The sequence below is a fragment of the Sciurus carolinensis genome, chromosome 17 (genome assembly GCF_902686445.1).
Source record: "Sciurus carolinensis chromosome 17, mSciCar1.2, whole genome shotgun sequence".
NCBI lineage: Eukaryota > Metazoa > Chordata > Mammalia > Rodentia > Sciuridae > Sciurus > Sciurus carolinensis.
In genome coordinates this window covers 22,431,064-22,451,417 of record NC_062229.1, presented here as the reverse complement: position 1 = coordinate 22,451,417, position 20,354 = coordinate 22,431,064, and the positions used below count along the sequence as shown (strand labels likewise).

At 54.4% G+C, this 20,354-nt stretch overlaps 1 protein-coding gene across 2 annotated transcripts; it reads left to right on the top strand.

The window, feature by feature from the left end:
* The first annotated feature begins 101 nt into the window (after positions 1–101).
* Cope (COPI coat complex subunit epsilon) lies at positions 102–17,096 on the top strand. 2 transcript variants are annotated; one of them, XM_047532307.1, is made up of 10 exons: positions 102–267; positions 6,451–6,513; positions 8,282–8,382; positions 9,380–9,532; positions 11,475–11,528; positions 12,300–12,381; positions 13,508–13,663; positions 15,645–15,713; positions 16,676–16,750; positions 16,903–17,096. In XM_047532307.1, exons 1-10 carry the CDS (start codon positions 142–144, stop codon positions 16,948–16,950), a joined length of 927 nt encoding a protein of 308 aa, XP_047388263.1. In that variant the 5' UTR covers positions 102–141; the 3' UTR covers positions 16,951–17,096. The 2 variants fall into 2 exon arrangements, with proteins under 2 accessions (XP_047388263.1, XP_047388264.1); XM_047532308.1 differs by lacking the exon at positions 13,508–13,663.
* Positions 17,097–20,354: the final 3,258 nt, after the last annotated feature.

Here is a 20,354-nt window from a genome sequence, read left to right as displayed (position 1 = left end):
ACTTCCGTTTAAGAGCCGCCTATTGGCTCATTCAGTGCCACTCCGAAGGCGTTAACTACATTTCCCATGGTGCCCCTTTGCGGGGCCCTGTTTCCGGCCGACGTGTCTCTCAGGAAGTGAAGCGGCTGAGAGGACAGCGATATGGCACCTCCAGTCCCCGGCCCGGCCTCCGGCGGCTCCGGAGAGGTAGACGAGTTGTTCGACGTGAAGAACGCCTTCTATATCGGCAGCTACCAGCAGTGTATCAACGAGGCGCAGCGGGTGAAGGTGCGGACGTGCCGGGGCGGGGGGACGTTAGAGGTGGAGGCGACTTCCTGGTGGTCTGGAGCAGCCTCGCGTCTGCTTCTAAAATCTTTTCCTGTTTTCACCGCATCGTCTTTCTACGCACCTTGCCAGAGAGCGGCGAGGAATACTCATTTTGGGTTTTGTCCCATGACAAAAAAAAATAATAATCATTCATATTTGTTGAGCGACTGTTGCTTACTTTACACTTGACAACACCAAGATCTCAGACTGGGAAATGACTTTCCCGATGTGACTCTGCCCGACTAGCCTGGTTATTTCTCCCAAAGCTCGCTTAATTTTCATTCATTCCACCTTGAGCATTTACGTGGATCAGGCACTGTATTCCCGCTGGATTCAGCGGGAGGCAAAAAAAAGAATTCCCAGCTCTCTTGGAACTTAAGCCTAACAAGAGAGACAGTGAACGATGGAATGGTTAAGGAGAATGTTGGCAATGAGCTTGGGTGTTTGAGGGCAGATCCAGCCAGTAAGGAGCTGGTGACAAGAGAGGGAGCAGCAGGGGATGTGTCTTGCAGGATCTTTTAAAGAGGGATGGGACTTTACTGTCACTTTGAGGGGGAACTGTTGGAAAATGTGTAAGTGCAGTGAACTTGGCATCACAGCCTAATGTTTTAAAAATTGTATGTCTGGTCGTGTAGCTCAGTGGTAGAGTGCTTGTCTAGCACGTGTGAGGCTCTGGGGTCCATACCCAGCGTGGCATAAAAAGCAGAGGACTAGGAGGGAATCTCAGTGTTAAGGTGTGTGCTTAGAATGTGCCAGGCCTTGAACACAACCTCCAACATAAAAAATAAAAAAGACATAAGCCAGTGTAGCAGAAATGGAATGAATGATGGGGAGGACGGAGAATGGGATGGGCAGGGCCTTCAGGGCCATGGCAGGGGTTTGGATTTTGAGAGGTAGACATCTTTACTGGTACCTGCAAAGGGTTGGGAGGAATTTGACTCTGAAGTCGAGAAGACTTTCTTTGTTGCTGGCCTTTGGCAGTGAATCTGAGTACCCTGAACATTGTCTGTGGGATGGAGATAAAACCTGGAAAAGGCCAAGCACAGTGGTGCACATCTATAGTGCCATCTACTTGGGAGGCTGGGGCAGAAGGAGTACTTGAGCCTGGGAGTTTCAAGTCAACCTGGGCAACACAGTGAGACCCCATCTCAAAAACAAAACAACCTCAAACAGACTTCAGGAAACTTAGGATTTGTTGAAGCAACATTTGCATTAATACTAATTTTATTTTGCTGTTGTGTCAAATTATCGTCATCCCTCAGTATCCACAGGATTGTGGATTTGGGATACCTGGTCTCCACAGATACCAAAATTCCAGGATGCACAAGTGCCTTTTATAAAATGATGTAGTACTTCCATAGAATCTACACACATTCTCCCTTGACTTTAAATCATCTCTAGAAGACTTACAGTTCATAATAAAGTAAATGCTGTGGAAATAGTTGTATTATTTAGGTAATAATGACAAGAAAAATTCTGTACACATTCAATACAGATACAATTTTTAAAAACTTTTTTTAGTTGTTGATGGACCTTTATTTTATTAATTTATTTATATGTGGTGCTGAGAATTGAACCCAGTGCCACACATGCTAGGCAAGTGCACTACCACTGAGCCACAACCCCAGCCCCAGATGCAGTTTTTTAAAAATATTTTTGATCTGCATGTGGATGGAAGGAGTGACTGTGCCACAAATGACTGCTGAAGGCACGTGTGTTTATTAATCTCACAGTTTATGGAGGTCAGAAGCCAACTAGGCTCTCACTAGGCTAAAATCAGGTTGTTGCCAGGGCTGTGTCCTTCCTGGAGATTCTGGGAAAGAATCCACTTGCAAGTTCAAGCAGATGGCCACCTGTAGACTAGGGGCCACCCTTAGCTTCTCGTGTGGCCCCTCCATCTCAACCAGTCATGGGGCATTGAATCCTTTTAACTCAGTCTCTTGAATTTCCCCTCCTGATGTGTTTCCTGTTTTCTGATGTTCCAGGCATGTGTGGCTGGACTGGTCCCACCCAGATAACCTAGCATAGTCTCATCTTAGGGTCTATAACTTAATCACATCTGCAAAGTCTCTTTTCCATGTAACAGAAGCTCTTCTTAGGCTCCAGGGACAGTGGGGGCTTCCTCCACTCACCCACAACTTGTGTGCACCTCCCCTCTGTGTACTGACAACTTAGAAGAGACAGCCAGACCTGGGCTCAAGAATTCAACTCCAGGCACTGCAGCTCTTTGAGCCTCAGTTTCCCCTTCTGTCCAGTAGGATTGATGACCCCTAGCTCATTAGGGTCATTGTGAGAGCATTGTGCTCACATTCCACCTTCCAGCTTCTGCCAGAATTCTGTTCCATTTGAATTTTCTTGCATCATAAGATGCAAACTTCTGAGAACCAGTGTGACCTGCTTTATGTAGATAGTGACTGGAAATATAGGTTCTGACTGAATCCAAGACCTGTGGCCTCTCCTTAGGGATGTGTTCACCAAACAGATATTCTCCCTGATGCGTCCAGAGGAATGGGAGTACTGTCCCCTTTGAGACATTGGATGTGATTTCATTCTGCTCCACAAGCCACCTCAACCCCTCTTGGGCATGTACTAGGTTGAATAGTGTCCCCACAAAGATAGTCTACCTGCAGCCCATAAGTGTGGCTTATTTGGAAAAAGGGTCTTTGTGGATGTAATTAAGTGAAGGATCCCTAGGTGAGATCCTCCAGGATTTTGGGCGGGCCCTAATTCCAATACCAGGTGTCTTCCTATGAGAAAAACGGGGAAATTGAAAACAGAAAAGACTGAGACAGAGATTGGAGTTACACAGCCATAAGCCAAGGAATGTCACAAGCCACCAAAAACTGGAAGAAGCGAAGGACTTTCCTCTAGAACCGTTGGAGGGCGCGCCACCTTGTGACTGCTTGATTTTGGACTTCTAGCCTCCAGGACTACTAGAGAATAAATTGTTATTGTTTTAAGCCACCCAGTCAGTGGCCCCAGCAATTTCAAATAGGCCGATAAGCCACTTAAGGTGACCCCAGGTACAATACCTGGTGTGTCTTTGCCCTTTGTTGATTGTAGCACTTTGTCACCTCTCATATTTTTCCATCTGTCAGACTTTTATCAAGCGTCCACAAGATGGCAGGCACCATCCAGCAGTTGGGGCCAAAACCACAAAAAACCCTTGAGTTCCTGATGGTCCGCTGTGTTCAGGTGACTCAGGTCCACACAAACAGTGGGAGGGGACACCATCCCTTGATATTTCTGGCTACAGAGTTCCCACCCCATCACCAACCTCCTCACACAGCACCCCGATCCCTCAACCCTGGCTGCACCTCTGAGCTACATGGAGGGACCAATCTGAGACCACCCCAGGGGCAGGTGTCCTTGGTGGACAAGGACCTACTGACTTTGTAGGTTTCTAAGCTCCCAGGTGACTAATGAACAATTGGGGTTGATGACAGAAGGCTGACCTGATGGGATGCCTGAGTCCCCACAGTGCTCATGAGGCTGGCTGTCTGGGGCCACTCCCAGAGGACCTGAGTCAGTGAGTGGGGACCAGCCTGAGACTCCGCCCTTCTGCTGCACTCTTGGTCATGCAGGGACAGCACTCAGACCCTCCTGTACCCGCTCAGGCAAGCCTCCTGACAACTCCGCCTCAGGTGTTACCAGTCCAGTTAATAGGTAGGGACCTGCCTGGAGCGGGACTGCAGCCTCAGGGTGTCATGGTTGCTCAGCATGGGCTTCAGGCAAGCTCCCTGGCAGGTACACTAGTTCCTGGAACATTTCAGCCTGATAGGCCTTGGGGTGGGGGGCCATGTCTGACCACATCTCTTGCCCTGTCCCTTGGCAGGAAGGGCACTAGGTCTACAGTCTGTTTTTAGCAGTGCCTCTCTGAGCCACACCCCAAAACAGCAGGTTCCCAGAGGCCGCTTCAGGTCCAGCAGATGCTTGCAGGTGATGGTCTGCTGGGTGGCAGACTGCCAGGTGTGGTGGTGAGCCTGGCCTGCCTTGGGCTAGTAGCTGGGGCTGTGCTTGTGTGCGTGGCCATTTCCCTGGCAGGGGTGAGTGGCGCCATGGACCTTCCCCTGTAAAGCATAGGCCCAGCTCTTGGTCCTCAGCTTATTGATGACCCTAGGTAAGAGGTGCCCAAGAAGCACTTGTTCAGAAAGGCCACCCCTGTTTCCATGTATCTGGGGATCTTGACCATTTGCATCATAGGTTCTGCCCAACTCCCCATGAAATTTCTTCCTTTCTCTGCTCTGCTTGGCTGGCCTGGTCCAGCCTGTGGGTTTTGATCTCCCAGGTAATTGACAGATGAATCTTCTATAAGGAACCAGGCCAGGGTCGGCTCCACCTCTACAGCAGGTGTTCATGCCTGTACTTGTCCATCTGCCACATTCTCTTTACCTGCTATATTGTATTTCCCTAATGGGGACGCACTGGGGTTTATTTTGTTACTCCTCTGTTGCTGGGCATTTTGGTTGCTTCTGGCTTCATGCTGGTGTGGGCGTGTCAGCCAATATCTTGCACCGACTTTACTTCATTCGAAGCTGACTCAGATCTTGCTCTCCCGCCTCAGAGAGATGTAGGCTTCCCTTCCAGTTTCCATGGGATCAATGAATCATGAATATTGAGGAAAATTATGAAGATTCCAGACCTACCCCAACCTAAGGTTCTGGCACCTTGATTACTCATGGTCCTGAGTTCGCACATCTGCTCTTGTTCCCACACTTCTGGCTTGGAGTCTTTTCGGGATCTCAGAGGCCTTCATGGTTCTGCAGGGCTGGTGGAACTGCCTGTTTTGCACTGGGGCAGCTGAGGTCAAAGGGTGGCCTCTGCCCTTGACCATCCCATTCCCCTCATGGTGTCACACTATGTCTTCACCTCAGAGATACTAAGAGCTGGCGTTTATCTGTTTCTTGCTGAAAGTGGTTTGGGGACCCCAGGCTGTTTGTCCTTGCTAGTGTTCACCTCTAAGGGTCATTTGAGAGCTACTTTTTTAGTAGACTCCACATTGTAAATCATGGTTAGATGCCCAGCCTGGCCACCAGGGCCTCAGCAACACCAGCCCGAGTCTGACAGGGCCAGGGTTCCACTGGTCTTCAGCAGGGACACATTTGCTGCCCACATGCCTCTCTCAGGCAGAGAGAAGGAAGAGGGCCAGGGAGCTTAGAATGTATGGTCTTGGGTTCTTGGCTTCAGGGGGACAGAGCGGTCCTGGCGTGCCCCCAGCAATGAGGTGCCAGGTCCTTGTCCCTGTTTGGCAGCTGACAGACCAGCTCACTGTGTGCGTTCCCAGGCCCCATGGTTTGTAGGCTGTTGGCATGGCAACTGCAGGACCGAGACCTGTTCTCACTGTACCTTCTTCTCCTAGCCCCTGAGGCGGCCAGTGCCAGTGTCCCCAAGCCATGGGCTGAGCTGCACTATGTCCTTCTGTCCCCAGGCACTGCAGGTCTTCTGAGGAAGTCAGCCAGCACCCAGGAGCCCTATCCACAGTTTCTCTCCTAAAAAAGGGTCCCCTGCCTCTCTGCCTGACCAGGGCTCAGGGGCTTCCTCATGGTCCCAAAGTGTATGTGGCAGGGGTCACCTCACTCCCTGTTCCTGACTGCATGCAGTGGCTGAGCTGAGACATGTGGCCTCTGCTTCCCAGGCTCTTGCTGGCCAGTGGAGGCAGATCCCTGCACTGGGGCAGCCAAGCCAAGCCCTCTTGGAAAGGTCTTCTCACCAGGGACAGGGCAGGTCATCTAAGTGAGGCAGATGTGTTTATCGTTTTTTAAAAAGTGTCTTTAAATAAAGCAGAATGGAACAAGGCAGTAAGAGGCCGTGTGTCCAGCTGTCAGAGGTGTGGTCTCTGCCCTGGTTCCCTGCTGTGTGTTTAAAGCAGGGACTGCCCACGGGTTTACCTAGGGTGACAGTCAAGCCTCCTTCCTATGGTGGTGGTGAGATGGAACAAGATCAGGCACCTTCCACCCTGCCTGCCCTCAGCACCCTGCCTGACACCCAAGGTCACAGGCAACTGAGGTCCAGGACTGGGACTCAAACCCTAGACCCTGCTGGGGAGGCTGACCACTCCTTCCTCCAAGGTCCCATCAGTCACGTGACTGTGGAAAGTGCTCTGTGCCTTGATCTGTTTGTCCTGACCTGCGTCTGTTCCTACAGCTGTCAAGTCCAGAGAGGGATGTGGAAAGGGATGTTTTCCTGTACAGAGCATACCTTGCTCAGGTGAGTGTGGCCCAGGAATGGGGACATGATCCTTGGGACAGGATAGTAATCCACAGAGTGCCAGGGCAGGGGCCAGGGGGCAGGAAGGTGCCACAGAGCAGGTGGTGGAACTGGTAGATATAGCAAGGATCCAGCCTTCAGGGCCCACAACCACAGTCAGTGTGCCTCCATAAATATGCACCTGTGTGACTGAGCCCTGGACAGCCAGGTCAGGGAACCTGCATCTCCAGTAATAGATATTTTCTTTAAAAAGATAATTAATAGATGCTATTTCTTTTACTAGTTTTTTTTAATATATATATTTTTAGTTGTAGGTGGACATAATGCCTTTATTTTATTTTTATGTGGTGCTGAGGATTGAACCCAGGGCCTTACGTGGGCTAGAGAGCATGCTACCACTGAGCCAGAACTCTAGCCCTCTCTTATTACAGCTTTAGGTCTATAAAATGAGCAGATAGTAGTACATAGTGTTCTATAAACTCCCTTCTCTTGCTCTCTCTTTCTTGGTAGTACTAGGGATTGCTATATTCCCAGCTCCCCCTTTTTTATTTTCATTTTGAAATGGGGGTCTCACTAAGTTGCTGAGGCTGACCTTGAACTTGCAAGTCTCCCACCTCAGCCTCCTGAGTAGCTGAGATTACAGGCATGCACCACCATGCCTGGTCACTTTTTTTTTTTTTAAACAGTGCTGGGAAATGGACCCAACGCTTCGTGCGTGCTAGGCAAGTGCTCCACTGCCAAGCCACACCCCTAGCCCTGTAGGTGTTGGTACACCAATTTTGGCTTGTTATTAATTGAAGTTATTACCTGGAGTTCACCCAGTCTACACCAGGCACTAGGCTTTTTGAATGCACATTACCCTGATAATACAGTAACAGTGTATTCTGGTGTTCAGAAAATCATCCAAGCTGGGCATGATGGCACATTCCTGTGGTGGTCTCAGCCACTCAGGAGCCTGAAGCAGGAGGATTACTTGACCCCAGCAGTTTGAGGCTAACCTGGGCCAGATAGTGAGACCCTGTCTTAAAGAGGAAAAAAAAATTAGCAGCTGGGTGCAAGGGCACACGCTTGTAATCCTAGCTGCTCAGGAGAGTGGGGCTGGAGGATTGCAAGCTAAGGCTAGCATGGGCAATTTAGCAAGACCCTGTCTCCTGTCTCAAAATAAAAAATAAAAAATAAAACAGAAGGGTCTGGGGGTGTAGCTCAATGGTAGCATCCCCCGGGTCAGTTGCCAGTACTGGGGAGAAAAAATTTAGCACGTGGTAATATAAAATGAAACCATCTGGGAAGGAGTGCAGCGAAGGACAAGTCTTCTGACTCTGCGAGTGACCACCAGCAGCAGTTGGTGTCAGGAGGAGGACCTGTTAGACTGTGCTGGGTGAGGTGCATCACTTTATAGAAGCACATGCCCAGGGCTGGTCCCTCCCATCGGCTGCCCTGCCCCAGGTGACATGCCCACCTCCATCTGTCCCCTCTCTGATAGGAGTGAGCAGCTGGGAAGGGACAGTGGCCTTCCTGGGTCTCCAGCTAGAGCAGTGGGCAGCATGGGTAACAGATGAGGGCACATCTAACTAGCTGCCTGCTGCCTGTGACAGGTGACCCTGTGCTGGCTTCTGCAGTGCACTCCGGGGAAAGTAACCAAGAGCGGGCAGGGTGAGGGCTTCCTGTCTGGAGGCACCAGGACAACATTTGTAGCTGGGCTGAGACACAGACAACCTTCACAGTGGCCAGGCAGGGCTGACACGCTGATGTATTTGTCTAACCACAGAGGAAGTACGGCGTGGTCCTGGATGAGATCAAGCCCTCCTCGGCCCCCGAGCTCCAGGCCGTGCGCATGTTTGCTGAATACCTTGCCAGCGAGAGTCGCAGGTGAGGCCCAGTCACGTTGGAGGCCCTGGGCCACAGGATCCCTCTGATGTCCCTCCAACAGGACATCCCTCCTCCTCACTCCCTCACCTCCTGGTGCCTCAGTTTCTCTCACATACATGGTAGCAATGGGCACTGCTTCAGAGGACTTTCTGGGGACTAGGGATGTCACTCAATGGTAAAGCATATGCTTAGTGTGCATGAGGCCTTGGGTTCCATCCTCAGCACTGTGAAAGGCGGGGCTGGGGAGTTGGAGACTGCAGAGATCATGATGCGTGTCTCAGTGCGTGAGGCACTCTCTGAACCCACAGCGAAACATGACAATGTCCAGTCCTTGGCATTGCAGTGGGGAATTAGGCCCTTCCCACCTGTCTTCTGCTTGGGGCTGCTCACCCCATTCTCTGGCAGGGCCTCCTAGCCATCCTGCGCTGCGAGGCAGCTGCACCCCTATGGTTGTCTTCCCTAGAGCATAGGAGAGGGCCGTGGGCCCTGCAACCTCACCCGCCCTGCCTGAGGCCAGACCCTCTTGTGCTGCTCGCCGGTTCAGCGCAGCCCAGCAGGCATCAGAGAACTCCTGAGCTCAGAGTGGCGTGGACATCATGACTCATAGCACTGAGGGAACTTGAGACCCCAGGGGTTATTCTGCTTTCTGGGTAGAGCCAGGCTCCGTCCCTTCCGGATGTCAGCCTCCACAGGACCTGGGGTGCCTAGTCCCACTTCTCATAGCCTCAGATTCCCAATCTGCCTGAGGGCTGAGAAGTGCTTTATGGGAAGATAACAAGGTTGGCACCCAGGTGTCAGGACCTGCACCCATTGGGGCATGTTGAGGCTGCTTGGTGCTCTACAGAGCCATTCTACCACTTGCTGCTGTGCATTCCTAGGGATCTGGCCCACCCTCTCTGGGCCTATCTACACCTGTTGAATGGGACCCTTCATGGTCATATCACATGTGAGGTTACCACCTGCCTGACCTTGGGCCCTGAGCAGCCTTGTCTTGCAGGGACTCTATTGTGGCTGAACTAGACCGGGAGATGAGCAGGAGTGTGGACGTGACCAATACCACCTTCCTGCTCATGGCTGCCTCGGTGTACTTCCACGACCAGAACCCAGATGCAGCTCTGCGCACCCTGCACCAGGGGGACAGCCTGGAATGGTGAGCTGCTGCCCTGCTCCAAGGGGACTTTTTTCTTTTTCTTTCTTTTTTGAGGCTGTCCTTGAACTCCTGGGTTCAAACCTACCACCTCAGCCTCCCAAGTAGCTGGCACTCCAGCTGTGCACTCAGTGCTCAGCCAAGGGGACTGAGTCTGTTTTCTGCTGCTATTGCAGAGCACTGCAGATCTGGGAATTTATGGAGAACAGAGTTATACTTGGCCGACGGTTCCAGAGGCTAGGAAGTCTGAGAGTAGGACTTGGGCATCTGGTGAAGGCCTTTGTGCCGTGACATACGTGGTGGAAGGGGAAGGTCAGAGAGGGTGGTGGGGTAACTCATCCTCTTATCAGGACATGCCAATGATGGTTAACCCACTCCTGTGACAACCCATTCTCCAGGGAGGATCTAGTGACGCCTGATCACTTCTTAAAGGTTCCGTGTCTCAAGACTCACAGTGGCAATTAAGTTTCCACGTGAGCTTGGGAGGGGACATTCCAGCCATAGAAGGGATGTCACAGGGGCAGTGAGTGACCCCTCCCCATCTCTAGGTGGAATAGGGCCTCACTGGCTGCTGTCGTGGGAAAAATGATTGAGGCGGCTCAGCACAGCGGGCCCTGGCCTCCCGTCAGTCTCCAGCTCCCATTCTTGGGCCAGGAGACATTCTCATCTGCATGGCTGGGCTGGCACTCCAAGGACACAGCACTGGGGCCTGAAAACCCTCTGTTCCCAAGGGCAGAGCAGAAAGCATCTTTGTCTCTCCTCTCGGCTTCTGTCCCTCCACCCCCATGCAGCCTTCGACTCCTCTGTCCTGGGCCCTAGTCCAGGTCTCTTGTGCCATTCTGGCCCCACAGACTGGCCAGCCAGCCCTCCTTCAGCACACTCTGGCAGGGGCCACCCTGCACCCCAGGGGCCTTTCTGGGCCTGCATTGTATCCAGGTCATGGTCATCTCATCCCTCCCAATGAGCTGAGCTGTCTCTTTAGCACCTTGCTTCCCTTCATTAATCATTTTGACATGTTGACTGTGTATTTATTCATGTCCCATTGCTATCCAGTAGGGATCACAGCAGTTCCAAAATTGGGCTGGGAGGTGGGGGTGAAGCTCAGTGGTAAAGCACTTGCCTAGCATGCACAAGTCCCTGAGTTCCATCCCCAGTACCAAAAAGAAAAGGGGGAAAAAAAAGGGCGAGGTCCAGTGGCAACTTGGGAGGCTAAGGCAGGAAGATCGAAAGTTCAAGGCCAGCCTGGGCAATTCAGCAAGATTGTGTCTCAAAGTAAAAAATAAAAAGGGCTGAGATGTAGCTCAGGGTTTAGATCAGTCCAGGGTTCAACCCTCACTACTGGGTAGGGGGGAAGAGCAAGAAAGAAAAAGAAAAGAAGGGAAGAAACAGGAATGGCACAGGGGACTGATGAGTCAGCTGTCATCCACTGGTCTGCTGGCTCCTGCCAGGTGGGAAAACACAAGGACCAGCAGCCACGCGTAACTGGTGGTCCAGGATGGAGGGGGCTGAGTGGGAAACTGAGGAGAGGGGAGCAGAAGGGTTTAGGGGAGTGGGGGTGTCATGTTCAGATACCTCCACAGGGAACAGGAGTGGGCTTGTGTCCCTCCTCCTTGGCCTCATCCTGGGCCACAGTTTTGGGTGGTGTCAGGAAGTCCAGGGCAGGTATTCTCATCCACAGGCCTGAACAATGCAGCTCTGTCTACAGCAAGAGGGCCAGGGCCTGGAGCCTTCTCCCTGTAGACCCTGTGGGACATCCTGGGCCTAAGCAAGTTTGGTGTGAAGTGTAGGAGCCAGGGTGTCCCCCTTTGCAGGATGGGGCTGATGGCCCGAGATCTTGTAGAGGAAATAGGAATGTTCTGGAAGGTGCTGCCACATGGAATGAGTCCCTGGTGGGGGCCTGCAGTGCTTCCAAGGTTGTCTGCTGACCCCACCTGCCCCTCCACAGCATGGCCATGACAGTACAGATCCTGCTGAAGCTGGACCGCCTGGACCTTGCCCGGTGAGTCCCCTCCCTACCTGTGTCTACCTGGTGCTGCCACTCAGGTGTTCGTTTGATGGGGGTGTCTGAGCCACAGCCTGGCCACATCCCAGAGCTTCTGTTACTCAGTCCTTTGTTATTTTTTTCTGTTGCATTGAGTGACCTACCTCCTTTATCCACCCTTCCCTGCAGTACATTGCCAGGGTCAAGGGCATTACTGCCCATGCCTGTTTCCCTCTGGGAAGCTGGTGGTGGGGCCTGGCCTACAGGTTGCGGTGAGCTTCACGGAGAGAATAGAGGAGACAAAACTTGCTGGTGTTGCTGGTGTTGCATAGCCCCCACTAGGTCCTCTCCTCACTCAGGTCCTGGAAGCAGCATCACTGAGTCAGAGGCTGTGGGGGCCGTTCAGGACCCCCTTGCTGCACTTTGCAAAGCCCTTGCCTAAGAATTGTTCCCAGGCTGTAGGTGTGGCTGAGTGGTGAGCACCTGCCTGGCATGTGTGGGGTCTGGGCTCCTCCCCAGCACTACTATGAAGAGAAAAGAACTTATTGCCACTCTACCTCTATCACTGCTTCCTTAGTCTGTCCCCAGGGAGAGGGAGCTCACTTCTCCTGAGCCCCGACCTCCTACAGAGCTCTGAGGGGCCTGGCCTACCCTGTGGGTGTGTGGCAAGGCAGGGGAGTGTGCAGTGGGCAAGTGCTCAGGCCCTGGGGACCCTTGAACAAGGAACACGGGGAGCACCAGGTGGGTTCCTTGGCACTCAGGGCCCTCTGTCCTCTGCTCTACCCCTAGGAAGGAGCTGAAGAGAATGCAGGACCAGGATGAGGATGCCACCCTCACCCAGCTGGCCACCGCCTGGGTCAACCTGGCTGTGGTGAGCCTCTTGACCTTGCAGAGTCTGGGAAGATGGGGATTGATGCCCCACTGCCGCCTGCTGCCATGGGGACCTCACTCCAGTGGACTCATCCACCCCTGGCCCATGTCCTATCTTGACCCCTCCCAGCTCTCTCGAATCCAAGCGATGTGGCCAGAGCCAGAGTGAATAACCGGGGTGCGGGGTCCAGACCACAGGCAGCCTGGCAGCCGTCCTCCTCCCAGGTCTCCCTGGGGTTTGTGGGGCTCATTCAGCTTTGTTTATCAGACTCCTGGTACTGGACCAGGCAGGGTCTTAGTGTTCCCACCAAAGCTGAGGAGGTGTCCTTGGCCCCGACGCTACCCCATGTCCCACCCTCCTGGCAACAGCACCTTTTCTGATTTCTGGAACTTGGCTTCCTTTTTGAGTCACTCTTTTGTCTGGGCCTTCCAAATGTACTCGCTGCCTCTGCTCCACTGGGGACTAAAGCCTCACTCAGAGGGACTTCTAAAGTCTGTCCAGTTGAGCAGGACAAACTCCAACACAGCTTTCTGATATAGTTTTATTTATTTTGTATTTTTTATTATCTTTTGAGATGGGCCTTTATTCTATTGCCCAGGCTAACCTTGAATTCCTGGGCTCCAGAGACACTTCTGCCTCAGTCTCCAAGTAGTTGGCATGGTAGGCGTGCATTACCATGCTTGGCTCAGTTGGATATTTTTTCACAGCCCTTTTTGGTCTCAGGCCCCCCCTTGCAAGTGTCACACTGTATTGTTAGCAAGGGGACAGGTCTAGGATACTGGCCTTGGAGCAGATATCACCTCTGATGAGCCCTGAGCTGGTGGTCCCAGCACAGTCCCTGGCGCTGCCCCACCCCATGCACTGAATCTCCTGGAAGCTTCCTTCCACATCTATAAACTGAGTGCTCAGGGAGCCAGGTGTCACATGGGGCATGGTGTAACCAGTGCCCCAGAACTTGTCGGCAGGCTGCAGGCCACACAGGGTCTCTGCTAGGAGAGGTCGGCAGGGCCATGAGCCGAACTTGCCACATTTGTCTCTGCAAAATGCCACATCTGGGCTATATGGGGAGTAGGCAGGGCCAGGCTGGGCAGCAGGGTGACAAGCAATAATGTCACTGGTACCCTCAGGTGGCGAGAAGCTGCAGGATGCCTACTACATCTTCCAGGAACTGGCGGATAAGTGCTCATCTACCCTGCTTCTGCTCAATGGACAGGCGGCCTGCCACATGGCCCAGGGCCGGTGGGAGGCAGCTGAGGGTGTCCTGCAGGAAGCACTGGACAAGGTAGGCACCCTCCCAGGAGGGACTGAGTCGGGCATGGCAGTGACCTTCACTTGTGGCCCCACGGGTATTGTAATGCCCCATCAACTGCCTGAGACCTACATCAGGGAATTGCAATGAAAATCCAGTTGAGGCTCCTCTGGCAAATAGGAGGATCCAGGCACCTTGGGTCGATAGTTGGCCTGAGCTGAGCAGACACGTGCTCTAGCCTGTTCTTAGTGTCACCTCAGCTCCCTGATCTGGGGGCTTTCAAATGCAACTCCTCATCTGATTCTAACCTGGAATTGAGGAGATGCCCAGCAGTAGAGATCCAGAGAAGAGGCTGCAGGCTGGAGGTGTCCCCTGGGCCCGTCCCTGTCTAGAAGGATGAGCACTGCCTGCCAGATGGCTGTGATGTCTCCTGACAGAGCCCAAGGCCGTTATGTACTTTTATTTATTTATTTAGATACTGGGGATTGAACTCGGGCACTCAACCACTGAGCCAACCCCCAGCCCTTTTTATATTTTATTTAGAGACAGGGTCTCACTGAGTTGCTTAGCACCTTGCTGTTGCTGAGGCTGATTTTGAACTCCAGATCCTCCTGTCTCAGACTCTCAAGCCGCTGGGATTACAGGCATGCGCCACTGCGCCCAGGTCAAGGCCGTTATGATGAGTTGTGTTATTTTTATAATCAGAAAGGATGCCAAATGGGTTTCTGTTTGGGGGAACATCTTCAGCTGATGGGGAACACTGATAGGAACTTTTCTCCCATTCTCTTCTGGGCTGCTTTTCATCATTGCAGAGTGGGGACAGGCTGTGGGGACACAACTCTTAGGTAGAGTCTGCATTCATGCCTTGTCTGTCCGTCCATCCATGCATCCATCTGTTCATTTTGTAGTGCTGGGGATGGAACCCAGGGCCTTGTGCTTGTGAGGCAAACACTCTATACCAACTGAGCTATATCCCCTGCCCCAGGGTTCATCTTTCAATCTGTGGTCAGAGTCATTCAGGAACTCCCAGACAGGTGTGGCATCTCCCATCTGGCTGTGTGTCCTCTCTCCTTGCCCCAACAAGTGAGGTGGGCAGGGTCCTATCTCCCACCTCGGGATGCTCCATGTCTTGTTACACCTCAGTTAGCCAACTCCCATCTGTCCTGAGATGCCAGCCAGGGCTAGCTTGGTGCGCTGTGGCCCTGGAGGCCTCCTGTGCCTTGGGTTGCCCTGTGCACTGCTCCTGTCCAGGTTCCCGAGGTGCTCCTGTCCCTTCTGCCTCTCCTCCCTGCCGTCTGTGAGCACAAACTCTTGTCCCTATTACAGTGGAGGAGCCCAAGATGGTGGAGTTAGATCCCAAAACTGCCCAATCAGCAAAGGGCAGCTGAGGGCTGGGGCCTGCATGCTTCCTGGTGGTGCATCTGCTCTAACCAGGGCCATCGCAGCCTCGTGGCCACCAGGACTCAACTGGCTCTCCTGGATGAAGTGGTTCCCAGGATTTGTATGCCTATGAGCCAACGTGGGGTGGGATGAGTGAGGTAACCTGCCAGGAGGCTTCTTGGAATCTTCCAGCAGCTTCCTGCCAAAGGGCCTGGGGAGCAGACAGGGTGGTGGGTCTGCCTCTTAGCAGCAGATTTCGTTAAGCTAAGGTCATCTCGGCCTGGCCTTGGTGACTGTGGATTAGTGTGGTAAATGTGCCCTCTGGACAAGCAAGGCCACTGTGTCCTAGGCTGGTCTCCAGGTGGGAAAACTGAGGTCCGCAGAGGACCTTACCAGCAGAGGGTGTCAGGAAGGCATGGGCTGCTGGCCCCTTGCACTGTCTCACCCCTGAGGTACCACCTGTGCAGCGGCCGCAGGGGGCCTCTGGGTCCAGCACCTGAGCCCACCTCTTAGGGGGTGACCTTGTATGGGTCAGTGTCCCACTCCAGGGCAGGGGAGGGCACCATCCTGCCTAAGGTGGGGGTGAACAGACAGGCTGGAGTTGCTGACCTTGACCCCCATTTGCCTGTTCCAGGACAGCAGCCATCCAGAGACGCTGGTCAACCTCGTGGTCCTGTCTCAGCACCTGGGCAAACCCCCTGAGGTAGGCCCCTCTCCTCACCAGCCCAGCCACAGCCAGATGCAGGAGTCCCAGTCCCTGCAGTGCCAACCAGGGTTGGATTAGGGGCTCAGGTCAGCCTGAGGAGGGGCAGGAACCGACTCTCACCAAGGGACCCCAGGAGGCAATGGTGTGGGTGTCCTCTGGGCAAGGTGGTGGGTCAGTGGGTCCTAAGGGTCTGGGAGGTGAGTGGGCTCAGGGGTGCCTGGGTGGGGCTGACTGGACTGGGTCCCCAGCCGGTGCCCCCTCTGGGTGGGCATGGGCACAGGACAGAGAAGACCCAGGAAGGTGACTGTTGAGCCCACCTCATTTGAGGGTGAGAAGTGAGGAGCTGGGGCACCAGTTCATGCAGGTGCTTGTGCCCCAGCTGGCCCCAGGGCCATGTGATGGTCATTCACCAGTCCCTGAGACAGACCCCCGGCAGGAACCAGGCAGAGGTGGTGCAGGAGAGAGAGCATCCCAAGAGCACTGGACCCCAGTTTCAGGGAGACAAGCCGGACAGACACTCACGGCCCACGATTCGGGTTGAGACTGGGAGTAGGCTCTGCTTGAGGTCCAGGTTCTAGTCCCCAGGCCTTGGGGAGCCATGGTACAAAGCATGCTCAGAGCAAGTCTCCCCCTGCAGACAGTCATCTCCCTCACTGCCCCCTGACTGGCCACTTGTCCCTCTCCTGGGACCTTCCCTGGCCTGCTGCCCTGAACCCTGTGGTGCGACCCACCCTGTGCTGAGTGCTGGCTCCGCCACGCACTGTTCAGGGGTGTCTCTACTCCCTGCCTGAGGCTCCTCCACCATCAGCCCAACTCTAGATGGGTGAGGAGTCCCCAGGGGCAGAGGAATGTGGAGGCAGAGAGCAGCCCCCCCTGCCTGGGAAGGCGGTGGACCCCTGTAGGTCAGAGCTGCCTTGGGATCCCCATGTTTGGCTAACCCGGCCCCACTTCCCCCACAGGTGACCAATCGCTACCTGTCACAGCTAAAGGATGCCCACAGGTCTCACCCCTTCATCAAGGAGTATCAGACCAAGGTGAGTCCGTGTACGTGGCTGTGCTGAGCCCCCAGCCTGGCTGGAGAAGACTGGGAACTGGCAGCTGGCATTCTCCCTCTCCGTCTTCCCCTGCCCTCCACGCCCCTCTCCCCGCCACCTCACTCCTCCTGCTTCCTTCCTTCCTGTTGAAGGAGAATGACTTTGACCGCCTGGTGCTGCAGTACGCTCCCAGTGCCTGAGGCCATCCCCAGATCAAGTCCTGGACACGGAGACGCAATGCTGGGGACCGTGCTGTCCTCCTGGATGGCACCTGCTCCTCATCCCCTCTTTGGGCCGGAGGTCTGGCCCCTGCATCCCTTACCTGCCAATAAACGCCTTTACTCTAGGTGTCCCCACCCAGTGCTGTGCTCGGATCCCTTTGGTGGGAGGGGGTAGGAACCAAGGCTTGGAAGGGAGGGTCCCAGCCTCCATCACCAAGGTCTGCAAACAGGAGCAACTGCGAGGACGCCCCGCCCTGCTGCGTGTGTACCACAGGTCCCACACTCCTGAGCTGCAGTTCATGGAGCCCAGTCCCTCCCAGCGGTCCTCACACCTCAGCCTCAGTTGGCATTCAGGGAAACAGACTCAGATCCATCATGCAGCCATCGCAGTGGGTGTCGAGATTCAAACCCAGAAACCCCAAGGGGTCTGAAGGTAGGGGTAGGAGCACCCAGGCCACCGTTCAGCAGAGCAGGGAGGATCCCAGGCCCCCGTTCCTCACTGCTGCCCTGTGGTAAATCACCTGCCAGCATGGAGACTTGGCAGTAGTTGGGGCCCTTGGGCCCTGGGACACCGTGGTGACCAGGCACCAAGATCCCTATGCTCCCAGGAGAAATCAGTAGAGTACCAGATGGGAGGAGGAGGTGGGCAGCAGGGTGGGCCAGGGGGAGGAATGGCCGAGAGCCACTCAGGTGAGGTCCTTGAGCTGTGTCCATCTGCATAAGCAGCTTCCAGGCCAGGTTCTGGGGCAAAGCACACCTGTGCAGGGGCCCTGAGTCCTCCCTGGGCTGTCGTAGTGAGCTGGATAGGACAATGTGCCCCTTGGCTGCGAGCCAGTATCTGGGTTTGGCTTCAGCTTATCTCCTGTGGAGGAGATACGACACCTGGGTTCCGGGCCTTGGGGGTGGCCACCTGAAACAACCCAGTCCCTGGTTGCCAGAACATGACAATGAATGACACCCGGCCCCCAGCTCCTTCCTGCCCAGCTGGGAGGGAGGTGCAGAAAGGCCTTTCATGGGACGTGTTCTGAGGGAGGAGGCCTGTCCTCTTGAGGCAGGGGAAGGGATGCCAACCTCATGAATGATGTTAGCAGACCCTTGCCAGGCCTCAGGTGCCTAGGGTCCTTGTCCCCTGCTGCCAGCACCAGGTACCACTTGCCATTCCTGCCTGCACCCACCCATTGGTGGCCTCCCGACTGAATGCACTAGAAGGAAACTTGAGGCTGAACTGGGACCGGTGGGTAGGCAGCACTTCTCCCATTACTGATGGGCACCATGGTGACCAGATAATGCTAGGTGGGAGGGTGGATGGAGGAAGTGGGGACAGTCCAGGGCTGCCCCCAGGCCAGGTCAGACCTAGGGAGCACATTCAGCCAGGCCTGAGCCCCCTCCCCTACCTCAGATACTGCCATGTTAGTCACCTTTCTGGCCTCCAGCTGCCTGAATTGACCAGGCCAGGCCTCCTGCTACCCACTACACAAAACGTCTGCTGGGCCTGTTACCCCCAACCCACCCCAGGACACATTCAAGAATGAGTAGGATGGGGCTGGGCTCTGGTAGTGCTCACCTAGCACGGGTGAGGCACCGGGTTTGATCCTCAGCACCACATAAAAACAAGTAAGTAAAATAAAGCTTAAATACTTATTTAGAAAAAAAAAAAAAAAAAGGCTTGGTGGCACATGTGGCTCAGGCTGAGGCAGGAGAATCGCGAGTTCAAAGTCAGCGTCAGCAAAAGTGAGGTGCTAAACAACTCAGAGAGACCCTGTCTCCAAATAAAATACAAAATAGGGCAGGGGATGTGGCTCAGCAGTTGAATTCAATCCCTGGTACCACCCAAAAAAAATTCTTTAAAAAAAAATACCTCTTTAAAAATAGAAAAGATGAGTAGGATGAACAGTTGGGGCAGGGAGGGGCACTGAGTAGGTGTCATCTGAGTAAAACCTGAAGGAGGTGAAGGAAGAGCCCTGCAGGTACAGGGGACAGTGAGCAGGAAGAGGGAAGAAGTGCAATGGCCCCAAGGCAGCCCTGTACTTGGCCTTGGAGGAACAGCAGGAGGCCGTGTGGCCTGAGGAGGAAGGTGTGAGGGCAGGTGGGCTGCTTTGTGGGGAGATGGGAGCCCCAGAGGGCTGTGGGTTTGGAAGGAAAGCACCCTAGGGTTGGAAGGTCCCTTTGGCCTCTGTATGGGGTGAGGAGTTCAGGCAGGACAGCAGACAGGAGACTTAAGGTGGTCCTGGGCAGCACAAGGAAAAGTGGCCAGATTAGGGACATGGGAGGCTAGGGCTAACCGGATGTGCGGGGAGAGGCAGGAGGCTCCTGTGACCCCCTCCTCAGTCTTCCCTGAGCACCTGCAGGTCAGGGCAGGCTGGCGATTGTGGAGCCCCGACTGGCTCCTGTGAGGCCCATTCCTACTTCCTGATGCTGGAAGACCAGGGAAGGGAAGTCTTAGGAGCTGAGAGGTGGAGCAGCAGTGCCAGGTGTTTCCAGCGAAGGTGACCAGCACCTTCACTGATAGTTGAAGCTGTTCAGTGGTTGCTGGAGAGCGGTCCCTAGGGTGGTCTCAAATTGTGATCTTAATCCAGCTTGAGTCTCCCCATAATGGCACCATTCCCTTGGCCTCCCAGCAAGGCCCATGTTGACCTGATACTGGGGAGCCCAGCAGCAGATGTCCCTCAGACTGAACAGCTCTATCCCTCCTCCAGGGAGCCCCCTAATACCAGCAGCCCCAACCTCACAGTCTGCCTCCGAGTCCCTAACGATCTGCCACTGGCTGGAGGAGCAAAAGCTAGGAAGTGTCACAGGTCCCCAGTCCAATGCTCTGCCTGCCAGGAACCTCGTGAGAAACAGGGTGAATCTCCACGAGGGGACTTTTCCTTAGGCCTCCCGTGGGCTCTGTCCTTTTTGAGAATGAGAGGCTTCATTTGCCCCATCTTTCTAATGTGGGAAGGCCACAAGATGGTCCCTGAGACTGGATTTGAATGCCAGGCCTCAAATCCACGAGGTGCGAGGGCTCTAGGAAACTGAGGGTAGGGGGGACGGTATTGGAACAGGAGAGGCATACTGGAAGGCTCGGAAGAGAGGATGTCGCCGACCGAAGGCACTGCCTGCTGGTGCCCACAGTGCTGCCCCAAGCCACGGGCATTGAGTGGTGGGTACTGGACCACGGGGTGGGAACGCGGGTAGCAACAAGAGGTCGCGCGGAGCCTGCTGGGGTTCTAGGTCCACACTCCCGCTGTCCCGCCTGGATGTCCGCGCCAGAATAAAGGTGCGAGCTAGGGCCGCCCTCCAGGCGCATCGCATCCCCTCTGCCGCCCCCTCCGCGCCCCCGCCGGGGCGGAGCTTGCGCTGACCCCGCCCCTCCGTACACTGCGCTCCTGCCGGCGCGCCCC

Coding starts and splice junctions, on each gene's coding strand:
- Cope (XM_047532307.1), top strand. CDS start 142: ATGGCACCTCCAGTCCCCGGCCCGGCCTCCGGCGGCTCCGGAGAGGTA. Junction 13,664..15,644: donor TGCAGGAAGCACTGGACAAG/GTAGGCACCCTC, acceptor TGCCTGTTCCAG/GACAGCAGCCATCCAGAGAC. Junction 16,751..16,902: donor TCAAGGAGTATCAGACCAAG/GTGAGTCCGTGT, acceptor TTCCTGTTGAAG/GAGAATGACTTTGACCGCCT.